The sequence below is a fragment of the Chionomys nivalis genome, chromosome 16, assembly GCF_950005125.1.
Source record: "Chionomys nivalis chromosome 16, mChiNiv1.1, whole genome shotgun sequence".
Taxonomy (NCBI): Eukaryota; Metazoa; Chordata; class Mammalia; order Rodentia; family Cricetidae; genus Chionomys; species Chionomys nivalis.
The window spans coordinates 2,672,845-2,685,359 of record NC_080101.1 but is presented as its reverse complement, the minus strand read 5'-3'; the positions used below and the strand labels follow the sequence as shown (position 1 = coordinate 2,685,359).

Genomic DNA, 12,515 nt, shown 5'->3' with positions numbered 1-12,515 from the left:
AGCATCATCTTTATCATATAAAGCAAATATAAAGTAAGCAGGAAGTAGTAAGAAAAAATGTAAAGCAGGAAATGTGCATTACAATTCTATGTTCCGTAACCACATTGTTAAGAATGTATTCCAGTGTCAAGCGGCAGGCTTTAACAGGGCAAAACTGCACTTACTACCAATGCAATAGTAGTAAATGACATAAGCAGAGAGTCTCATTGAACAGATTATTAGTTAATGACCACAAGTGCTCATTCAGAATTGGTCTCTAGATGTCATGAAAATATAAATACCGTAGGTGGGAACTGGAGGAATGGAATATTTCATAATTGTGATGCGTGGTGTCCATGGGAAAGAAGCAGATAGTGATGAGATATGTGCGGAGAATATCTAAAGGAGGAAGCTTGCTGTGAGGAAACACTGTGAATCGTAGCCGTCCTGGTAGCTGTGCGTGCTGTGGCACTCCTGAGTCATTTTCTGGTTTTGATCCCAAATACAGACTTCAGATGCCAGGAGCAACTCTGTTTTCCTTGGGTACTTGGACCTTGGCTATAGATGTAAATGTCAAGTTCTTTTCCTTTCCTTCTCCCTCTAACCATTTACTCCCCACTTAAGAACAGAGATGAACTCCCAGACAGCAGTGAGCTGCTTCCGAGAAAAGTGCTGCTGACGGAATTTAGGTCGCTGGTGGTTAATAACTCCACTTCCCGAAGTCTGTCCATGCTAAATGATTGTGGTCAGCTGAAGAATTTTAAGAAATTCAAGAAGGTAAGTGTCTTCATGAACTGTGTTTCAGGAGGGCAGGGTTCGGACTGTCAGGAACACAGCACTGGCACTAAATTTAATAAAAGTAGTATTTAACGTCTGGGTTTTGTTTTGCATTTTAAACTGATTGTTTATTGTGTGTGAATGGAGGTTAGAGGACAGCTTGCAGGGCAGTTCTTTCTCTCCAGCATGCGCACTCTGCTGTCAGGCTTGATGGCAGGTGCCTTCCACTGAGCCGTCTCACCAACCCCAAAAGCAGTATTTTGGAAACCTATGCTGTTTCTTTTGTTTCAAATAGTTAAGAAAAAATGCTAAAAAAAACAAAACAAAACAAAACAAAATAAAATAAAATAGCACAGAGTATTAGTAAATGTAGAGCTTTCAAAAAGTGTGTTTAATGGTTACTTAGTTCTGAAGTTGCCGTTTTCGCCAACTCTAGAATTAGGCTCTCTGATGACGGGGTCCTCCCAGTTCTAATTGTCATCTCTGAGTACCTGAAAGGGTTCAGCAGCTCAGGAGTCAGTGAGGATAGGGGCGTTACGTAAAGTTTTTGTTGTTGGTATAATACATGTAGAGCCGTGTGCTCTGCTGTCAGCCTGATACCTGTGCTCTGTGTTTGCATCGTCTCCCTCCCTTTGCTCTCTCCAGCTCCTCCACATCTCCCACTCCTTTCCATACTCATAGCCTCTTTTCTTTCATTATTATTGATACATACATACAAATTATATCTCTATAAACAACCTACTAGGTCCATTTAGTGGCACTCCTACTAGGTTCTATGAAAGTTAGCTTTCAGAAAGGAGGCTTCCAGGTCAAATCTAACTTGATTCTTCCAACTCTTGTGCCCGAAGTGCATGATGTCTTCAGCAATGGGGACTTAACCTCAGCTTCTAGGAGGCAACCAAGGGCAGTGGCAATGCCTATATTATGTTGGGAGTTGCTTGGACTCCTCTGACCAAAAACTCATAAGGAGGTTTCTCATGCCTGGCACTGGAGTTTTTGTTCAATTCTGTGACTGTTGGGGAGAAGTGTAACTTCATAAAAAAAAAAAAAAAAAATACACAAACAGACACGCACGCATGCACGCCCACGTTACCCCTGAAACTTCTGATCCCCCTGTCTCCACCTCCTGAGTATTGGGATTGTAGGTGTGTACCAACATGTCCAGCTGGGGTCTAACTCAGGGCCTCCTCACCCGTGCTAGGCAGACACTCGGCCGGCTGAGCTGTGGTCCAGCACTGTTGCTTGTTTGGTTTTTGTTTACCTACTTTATGTGTAAAAGTCCCCACATGCCACAACACGTGTGTGTCTAGATGCCAGAGGACAAAGTGTTGGGGTCACCTGTCTCTTCTTCCACTGTGAGTCATGAGACTTCACTCACGTTCTCAGGCTTGGTGGCAAACCCCTTTGCCCCAGGGGCCAGCCGTACTTTTGGTTTTTGAGATCAAGTCTTACGTGAAATATGAACTGGCCTGGAACTCACTGTGTACCCGGCATTGCTTTGAATTCTGTAATCTTCCTGTGTGGCCTCTCAAATGCTGGGATTATGGGTTAAATTTGAAAATCATAGAATAAGAAATAGTGGTTTAAACTATAGTTTGCTTTTCAGAAGTTATCTTTGATTGCTAGATAACAAACTAAATCGATTTTTAAAAATGAAACCTACAAACTAAAACTTATATTAAGTTTTTCTTAGTGTGTAAATCCTGGATGCATATCTAAATCTATGTACAGTAATAGCTAGGAAAGAAAAGGCTGAAAACAGGTAGGTCTGGTACAGTTCTGTATCTCGTTTGTACTATTAGAATATACGCACTATTGATACTCTTGATATTTGTGCATGAATTATGCTGTTTGCATTTTACGGCTTTTAAATAATAGTTATGTCGGCATTTAAATATGCCTAGCCTCACTACTTCCTGTCTTCCAGGTCCTGTTTCCTGGAGCAGGGAGACTTCCACACATCATTGGAGGATCAGATCTGATTGCCCACCACACTCGGAAGAATACGGAGTTAGAGGAGTGGCTGAGACACGAGATGGAGGTCAGAAGGGGCAGTCTGCCAACTGTTTTTAGTGTGGGTGGTGTATGCGTGTGTCAGAGTGTGCATGGGTGTGCCTGCACGTCTGGAGTTCAGAGGCTGATTTCAGAAGTCTATTTCTATTTATTCTTTGGGAAATAGGGTCTCGCTGACCATGCTGGCTGGTGAGCTCTCACTTGCCTGTCTCTGCCCCTCCTGTAGGGGTAGCTTGTGTGTGCCTCGCTTTTGTACGGGTTCTAGGGCGCTGAGCTCAGGTGGACATACGTGCACAGCCTTCCTTTATCCACAGCGCCATCTCCCTAGCACAGCAAACTTGAGTGACTTGAGCTCATTCCCTTAGGAAATTATTCCATCACAGAACGTTAAGATTGGTCTGTACTTTTCCAGACTTATTTTAAGAGAATTACAGATTAAAATAAAGCAAGTGGGACCAAAATAGAGTAAGCTAAGTCCTAATGTAAAGAGAAGGGAATCCTGAAGCCACAGAAATGCAGGTGAGAGAACATGCCCTGAGAAGGATGGCTGTGGTCAGCTCTGCCATGAGACGCGGTGGTTGCAGGGGTTGGCTGCCTTCCAGCAGTTCCGACCCTTCTCTGAGCGCCGTCATTGTCCTCTTTCCCTGGACTTGACCCTGGAATGCCCAGTAACGTTTTATCAAATTTTCTTTGTTTATGTCTTCAACACTAATTGTTGACATCCAGCCATGGTGCTTTAATTTGGACTTGGATCTTTTCATTGCTGATGTCTGTTTTGTTTTTCCAATTCTTCCTATTTTCTGCAGATGTTTTTGTCAATGACTCCAATTCTTGAAGTGCTTGCTGATCTTTTTAAAAATTATTTGTTCTTACGTAGACAAGTGTTGTAAATGGAGGTTTTTGTCCCACCCGGTCTGCAGCTGGTTTAAAAATAGCCATTCAGAGGCTTAGTATTAATTATAAATGTTTGGCTGATGGCCCAGGCTTATTACTGGCTAACTCTTACATTTAAATTAACCCATTTCTACTAATCTAAGTATTGCCTCCTGGCTGTGGCATTGCCAGTCTCCTGGCATGTTGTTCCTTGGGCAGCTGGATGGCGTCTCCCAGACTCCACCCTTCTTCTCCTGTATCTCTGCTTAGATTTTCCATCTGGCTCTATCCTGCTTTGCCATAGGCCAAAGCAGCTTTATTTATCAACCAATGAGAGCAACACTTATTCACAGTGTGCAGAAGGGCATCCCACTGCAAAATGTTTTATGAATACACCTTTTTATGGCAATACATAAAATAATAATAAACCCAAAGCCTGGAAATTACCTGTTGGAACATAAGTGGATCCTTGTTGAGGAGGGTGAGAGAGGCAGAGGCTGAAGGGAGCCGCGCCCCACACACCACCTTTGTTGTTTGCACTTGCTCAGGAGAGTTTGAAATGATGGTGCTGCTGCCAACTGTCTCTGTCTTCTGTATTTCAGTAGGAGATAAAGAGAGGGGCTTTATGTGTGCTAGGTTCACACCATGGCCACAGCGGTGTGAGCACTCTGTAAACTACATACCTAAAGGTATCACGTGTTGGCATCTTGCCCTGGCTTTACCCCCACTACTTTCCTTCTGTATTCAGTATTTTTTTGTTGTTGTTATTTTTTAAACATTCGGCGAACCCATCATAATTTTTATAGTAGGCCAGTTCTTAAAGTTTCTGTGAATTTTGAATGTTGTAGATGAAACATAATCTTTAGCTGGGCATGGTAGTGCACACCTTTAATCCCAGCACTTGGGAGGCAGAGGCAGGTGGATCTCTGAGTTTGAGGCCAGCCTGGTCTACAGAGCGAGTTTCAGGAAAGTCAGAGCTATTGCACAGAGAAACCCTGTCTTGAAAGAACAAACAAACAAAACAAAAATTTAGTTTTTTGTCCTGAGGCTTTGAGATTTTTTTTTTTTTGTAGAAAATGACATAAGCAGTTTCTCTTAACAATTGTTTTATGCATGATCTGTGTCTTCCTATTTATGTTCTGCTGCTGTAGTAGAAAATGTAAAAAGAAAAGATGGAATTTCATTTTATCATTTCACAGTATGGATCAAACAAAATGTGTAGGATTAAATGCCTGCGGGTCACTGGTACATTTGTTTGGGGTATTTTTTACTACATGTATTTTGCCTGTGTGTGTGTGTACATGCATGTGTGTGTACATTTGTGTTCTCACATTTGCCTGTGTGTGTGCATGCATGTGCATTTGTGTTCTCACACATGTGCCGGGCTGCAGTTCTCAAACACAGGTCAGCCCTCCTCTCCCCCGTGGCCAGGGTCACTCACGGAGTGCATGCGTAGATAATGTAAGACCAGAAGCTGGTGTGTTGTGGAAGTTCTGTCGCGGGTGGTTTGGGCTGGTCTGTTACAGGTGTTCTGTCTCAGTAAAGGATCCAAGCTGTGATCAGTGAAGTGAAGGCAGGTTCTCATTGTGAAGAAGACACTAAGTAGATATTGAATAAATTGAAAATACTAGATGTAGGAAAAGGAATGGGGGTGGCTTTCTGGGCAGAGAGAGAGAAATATGAATTAAAACAGAAGGAATTGCATATGTCGGAGATGATTCCTCTTGTGGCTCTGTTCAGATTAACAAAACAAGCACAGGGGGCTGGAGAGATGGCTCAGCGGTTAAGAGCACTGGCTGTTCTTCCAGAGGTCCTGAGTTCAGTCCCCAGCAACCACGTGGTGGCTCACAACCATCTGTAATGAGATCTGGTGCCCTCTTCTGGCCTGCAGATGCACATGCAGACAGAACACTGTATACATAATAAATGAATAAATAACAAAACAAGCACACAGTGTCCGAGAAGAGGCATGAAGTGATTGGGAGAAGCCAGATTTAAGGTTTGCATATTTTAAGGGTCAGACTCGAGTTGTTTTGTCTTTGGTAGATAGAAGTCATGGAGGCCTATTGAATGCCATGTGACAGGATCACTCTGGACTTGAGAAAGGAGCTTTCAATTGGGAGCTTTTCACTGATTCTAACTTTATAAAGTACTTTAGGAGTTTGGTGATGTCTGTTGAAAATGATTGTGGGCAAAAAAAAAATCTTGATTTAGAAGCAAAAGGAGGGGAGACCTTCTGCCGATACTGCTGCCTTGTTTGAAGATGACATGTTTATTGCACTCTCAGGCTCTCTGTCACCGTAATCATGGACAATGGCTATGACAGAACAGATTTAAGCACATGCGACTGACTGGGCCTCTCTTTAAATCTTCAACTCGAATCTTATTTGTGGAGTGTGTGTACACATGTGTGTGCACATGCATGCGCTTCCATCCTATTGCATGCACGCAGAGGCCAGAAAACAGGTTTTTGGAGCCTCTTCTCGCCCTCTGTCGTATGGATCCTGGGTGTTGAACTCAGGCCATGTGGCTTGTAGGCACACATCCTCACTCCCCGGCCATCATGCTGTCCTAAATCTCCAGTTTTAAGAAGCCCATGTGCCGTCATTCTTGACCCCGGAGTACTGAACTTTCTGCTCAGAGGAATGTTTAGAAACTCAGTAAGCTAGTGATGTTGTCTTAGAAATTACCTGGACAGTTATTTCATTGCCGCAGTTCTGTGGCCATCTTAGTATGAAGCTGAAATAGAGGGGTCGGGGGAATGGTAGAGACCACAGAAGGAAAACTGCCCAGTGACATCTTGGCTATGGAAACCTGGAGCAGATGATTCACGTCATGTTAACTCTGACAGGTGCAGAGGCAACAAGCGAAAGAAGAGGCTCTCGCGGACGACCTGTTTAGGTAAGCTTTGACTTTCTCTCGGTGCTGTACATATGCAGTTATATCTGTGCCGGCCAGATACTTGTTTCGTCGGTTCTTGAAGAGATGCCAAGTCTCCTCATATGAAGAAGTTTGGTTTTGAACTCGTGCGGTCTTAGTATTTGAACATATATTCATTGAATTTCCTGCTGTCATGTTTTACTTGTGCATGGTATCGTCCAGGCAAAGGAAGGTGCCTAAAGTATATGTGAGGTTTTGTTACAATAGAATTAAATGAACAGATTTTGAAATCAGACAAATAAGGATCCAGAACATTTGTCGAGTTTTAATTTGACAAATAGATAAAAATGAAAGGGTGGATGAGATCCAAAACTGGATTTGCTTTTTGTTTGCTTTGTGGCAGATTGTAGAGGAATTGTTAAGAGTGATTATAATTTATATATTTTGAACATATCTGGAAACCCAATAAAATTCTAAACCTTTCCGATACAAATGAAGTCCCATTTCAGGTGGACACGAGGTAACATTTTCCCAACTTAAGTAGAGGATGTTTTAATCTCTTGGGGCTTTTTGTTGTTGTTGTTGTTTACACATTTACTCTTTGTGTGTATGCTATTGTTCCAATTTTAATACATCAGAAGATTTTTGTTAATGATGATGTTTTACCACGTATTCATTTAAGCAACACCAACAGATAAACAGAAAGAAAACTGTTTATCATCCAACTTTAAGGACAACATTGGTAATCTCATGTGATTGTTAAAATGACCTTTAACCCATTTTTTTTTTTTTTGCAGATATAATCCTAATGTAAAAAGAAGGTAATTGAACTTTGTAAAGGATGCTGTAGAAACACATTTCTTAGCAAACATTTATTTCAGGCCAGCTGGGATACATGAATGTAATACATATAAATAACAGATGTTTTAAGGTTTCAACTTACTAAATAAAGCAAACAAACTCCATTCCTTTTGTGTGGTAATATTGTGGGGCCTTTGTGATCTTGTCTTTCATTATCGATAGATAGATAGATAGATAGATAGATAGATAGATAGATAGATAGATAGATAGATAGATAGACAGACATATGCATTACATTTTAAATGTATTTCCTACTTAATAAGTTATTACAACAGTCATAGTTTCCAAGGTTCTGAAACTGCATTAAGGATAAACAGAGTTCTCTTTTACTAGCTACTTGGTTCCCCTGGGTGGGGACATATCTGTATCTATATCTATATATGGTACTTACTTCCTTTGAAACATTCTTATTCAAATTCCTTGCATAACATTTTCAGAAATTATGTGTGTGATTACTCTGCCGTGTTCGCTTTCATGTTACATTAGAAGATGGTAGACATGTCAGTAGAACCTTTTCCTTTCTGTTATGCTGTAAGCTTTACTAAACTGGTGTGACCAAAGTGAAGAACTTCAGTGGTGAGAACATCTCCCATATCACTAGTACAAGAGACTGAGGTAGTGTGCAAACTGCCCTCTGTGGTTAGGTCACACTAGAGAGGGATGGAACTGGTTTTGGTGGGTTTCCTGAGCACAGTGACTGTCTTTTCTTCTTAATGATTCAAGTCTGTAAAGTAGAGGCAGTGAGGTTGTCTTTCACCTAAACATAAAATGATAACAGGAAATGAATTGTTTTTCAAATATTTTAATATGGAGAAGTGGATCTCAACTGTTTATATACTATACATAACTGTTGCGGGAGGTCCTCCAGCCAATAGCCGCTGAGAGGATATTGGTATCGATTCTTATATATTGATACACATAACATTCTAGAAAGTATAACAAACCTTTTATTACAAACTGAAAGCTTTCTGGTCCATGGAAATTCTGCTTCTCTAGCCTTTTTTTTTAGTTAGAATATAACATAGACGCAATTAAGGGGTGTGTGTGTGTGTGTTAGGGTTTCTGTTGCTCTGAAGAGATGCCATGACCACAGCGATTCTCTCTTTAAAAAAAAAAAAAAAAAACAATCTTTTCTTATTTTACATTCCAATCCCAGTTCCCTCTCCCTTCTGCTGATGGAGGCCATGTCTGGGTCCGTGTGGTTCCTATTACCACCGAAGTCTGCAGACGCCTGGGATATGAGCCAACTCCAGAGGCCATATTGGTGCCCAAGGATTATGCTGCGCTGGGGCCATACCACCACCTAGGGTCATGCTGTGGCCGGGATGCAGCTAGGGGCCATGTCTGGGTCTTCAGTCCTACTGTGTAGTCAGGGTCTGTGCTAATATCCATGGCTCCTGTACCATTGAAGGCCGCATGGATACACAAGGTCTAGGCCATACAGGTCTCTCACATCGGCAGAGACAGTTGCACGGCCCCTGACAGCAACAGAAACCACAGACCTCACTGGAGGTCGGGCACAGACATGACCCTCAGCCGTAGGCCACTCAAAGTCTGCATGGCCCCGCAGCTGCACATTCATCGGACCCCAAAATGGTCACAGGTGGCAACCTGTAAGCCGGACATCCATGTGGCCTTTGATGGGAATGCGAACCACAGATACCAACAAAGATCTGGGCTGCGGTAGGACCTCAGACCCAGGCATGATCCTTAGCAGCCTCCCAGGACTGGATATCACAGTGGCCTCAGGTGACTCACAGGGGTCTGTGTGGATGTCCATTGCCTGTGTTACTACAGAGGCCCCTGGGAACCATGCATTGAACCATGGGTTGAAGTACAAGGGCCTCACTGAGCTGGCCCCGCCCCTCACTGGCCCAGGGACTGCCACACCCTGTAACCAATGACACCGTCTCTGACTCGGGAAGGCTCGTCCGCCCCTAATGAGAGTGGCCCCCAACACTTGGGAGGGTGGTCCCACCAGTCACCACATGCATCAGAGATCAGGCCCCACCCCTCGCCTGAGAGGATTGATCCTAGCAGCCCAATCAGACCACAGCAGTCACCCAGGAACACATCCAGGGCTTTAAATTGGCACACCCCAACTTGTACGCCATGCTGAAGTGCATGAAGGGACTGCTCCTGCAGACTGCATGGTCCACATGGCTAAGGGCAATAGCGGATGTCCAGGGAGTGGCCAGAGTTCTTGAACCTGGCCAACAGCACCTTACACCTTGAAGGCTTGCAAGGAAAGCTGTTTGGACAAAAGTGTGCTGCACGACATGCAGGGCTCCCAGTGCTGCTGAGATAGAGGAGGAGGCGGTGGAGAGGCCAGAGGAAAGTGTTCTGGTTTTGGTGGTTTAATTTTTGATTGAAATTGGTATTATCTGTAGCTTTATTTTTTAAATTTTAGTAATTTCTAGATTATTTTTTCTACTTCATTATTTCCTGTTTAGTGTTGCTAACCTAGGAGACACTACACCGGTGAGGGGCAGATACAGAGAGATAGATTGGGAGGTGGGTGGGATTGGGTTGTGTGATGTGCAGTTCCCAGAGAATCAATAAAAAACATCACTTTACAATGATTTATTGCTTACATATGGAAATTTTTGTATAATGAATGAGGACCTCTAAGTAAGGTTTTTACGTACATACCATCTGTGAATAAAATTTGCTTTTTTCCCAGATGTTCTGCCTTTTCTCTCACCGTACTAAATTGATTGACCATTAAAACAACGTTGAACGCCAGGCCTGGTCATAGTCACTCAGACATCACAGTCCTTATAGCGGTTTTGACAGTTTGTCTCTTTGAAGGCCTGTTTCTGTTCTTCTACACTCTCATGGTTACGTTCTTTCTTCTGTTGTTTTTCTAGACAGTTTCTCTGTGTAGCCCTAGATGTCCTAACTCACTCTGTAGACCAGGCTGGCCTCAACTCAGATCCACTGTCTCTGCCTCCCAAGTGCTGGGATTAAAGGCGTGCGCCACCACCACCCCGCAGTTCACTTCTGTATCTGTTCTGACACCTTTTCCACTCTCATCACCAGAGCGTCGTTCATGTCTATTAAGATTTTGAAGGTCATTTCCTTTGTTGCCTATTACTTCACTGATTCCCACTATTCTCTTCTTTATTCTTAGGGATTAGTTTGGTCTAGCCCCTGTAGATATTGAAGACCACGTTTTAATGTTGGTACCCAAAACTACTTCAATCTGCACTGCTTTGGCTATGGCAGCTCTGCCCAGAACTCGGTTTTTACCTGCTTGTCGGCCTCTTAGAATTCATTTTATCTCCCGAGTTGGTTTTGAAGCTTTTTCAGTTTTTAGGTGCTGTAAAAACATGCAACAGCCTAGTTTAGATAGCAGCAGCATTTACGTACGGTGCGTGCCGTATGACGTCCCCACCTGTCTTCCTAGGGTCTGTGTTTTCACTAGTATTTACTTCTGTCTTAAATCTTGAATGTCAAGTTTTGATTTCAAACACTTGCCTCCCAACCATCAGATTCTAAACACCTTTATCTGGCATCTGTGTAAACACATCGGCCACATGGGGTTCATGCTCCTTCAATGGGAAGAGGCTTAAAACCAGTCTAATTTTCTCTTCAGTCTGAGTCTCCCCTATTTCACAAACGAGTTATCAGAACTTAACGGATTAGGAAGTTCCATCACTTCCTAGAGACTGTTCCATCATGGTGGTTTGATGAGATTCTTCCCACCCCATATAAGTTGTGGTTATTTGAATGCCTGGTCCCCAGCTGGTGGCTGTCTGGGGAGATTAGGAAGTGTGGCTCTGTAGTATGACTGGTGTTATCACTGAGCTCTCTCTGCTTTCTGTCTGTGGATCAGCTGCTACTCCAGTGTCTGCTGCCGTGCCCCCCCCCCCGCACTGTAACCCCTGAATCCTTGCTTCTGTAAGTTGCCTTGTGTTAGCACAGCAATAGTAGTAATATAACTAAGACATCCAGATTTTAAAATCTTTTTCACAATACTACTGTTCTCATGTTTATTCATAGAAAAGTACTAGGGGAAAAAAAAAGTACTACCAGTGTGCATCTTGGGGGTTACGAGGCATTTCACCTGGCTGTGCCACCCCCCGTGTCCCCACCAGATTACTTTTTGAGGATTCTTTGAACAAGTTTAAGTATGGTCTATTTCGCACATAAAATAAGAATAATCAGGTACTTAGTTCATTATAAAGAATGAACTAAAATACTAGTAAACTAATACTAAAAGGTAAAATGGGATTCTAGCAAAGAAATTGTTAAGAGCACAGGACGATAGTACATCGGAGTTAATGCTTGAATGTGGTACTCTGTTCAGGACAGCGGTACTGAAGGCTTGTGGGAAGCTGGGGTTTGCTTTTAAGTGGAGTTCATATACCAGGTTTATTTACTAAATTCCTCTGGCATCTTATTCTTAAAATATGTAAGTTCACACACACACACAATTGCTACTGGTCAGTTTAAAACAGTCTCCAGAGATAGAAGGGAATGCCAAGTGGTCTTATGTTTCCCCAGAAATTACATCTATAATACTGTCATTTTCAATTTGCAAGAAACATTAAAGAAAAACATCCAATCCAAAACAGAGCTCAAACACGGGCAAGGAAGAGCCTGCTGAAGTACAGTCAGATGTATTATTTTAAAAAGGTGTGAAGTTGCTCCGAAAACAGTTACATTTCAATAAGGGGCTGGAAGTAGACTTTACAATTATAAAACAGTTAGGTTCTCAGGACTCAAAACCTCATCTGAAGCAATTAGTTGTTAGAAACAAACTAATACGGACCACACTGAAAGCGAGTTACGTCAGCAAGCTGAGCATTCAACGCTGCAGTCAGCAGGAAGCACGATGGTAGGGGTCCCCTATTTTAAGCTGAAAACAAATTCAGTGGGCATCCTAGATAGAATTATATCCCCCCCAAAGTGGGGGGGGGCGACTTTGAAAACTTCAGTTTCCCAAGAACTCTGGAAGATCTTTTGTTAGTACTAACACATTTCACCGTTTGTAAAGACACAATCTTATTTCCCACATTAACCTCTCTAATAATTCTAGCAAACCCACAGTATTCTAATTCCAGCACTTAGCATGCCCCCAAACCTTCATTTCATTAATAGAAATTAACTCAGTGTGCACACAAGGG

The 12,515-nt window shown here is 42.6% G+C and overlaps 1 protein-coding gene across 3 annotated transcripts in view; it reads left to right on the top strand.

The window, feature by feature from the left end:
- Nbn (nibrin) overlaps window positions 1-7,481 on the top strand; it is a 29,103-nt gene extending 21,622 nt beyond the window's left edge. For all 3 annotated transcript variants that reach the window (XM_057791076.1, XM_057791077.1, XM_057791078.1), the window contains exons 13-16: window positions 604-756; window positions 2,684-2,797; window positions 6,494-6,543; window positions 7,320-7,481. In XM_057791076.1, coding sequence (XP_057647059.1) covers window positions 604-756; window positions 2,684-2,797; window positions 6,494-6,543; window positions 7,320-7,347 — 345 coding nt within the window. In that variant the 3' untranslated portion in view covers window positions 7,348-7,481. The remainder of the gene's footprint in view (window positions 1-603; window positions 757-2,683; window positions 2,798-6,493; window positions 6,544-7,319) is intronic.
- Window positions 7,482-12,515: the final 5,034 nt, after the last annotated feature.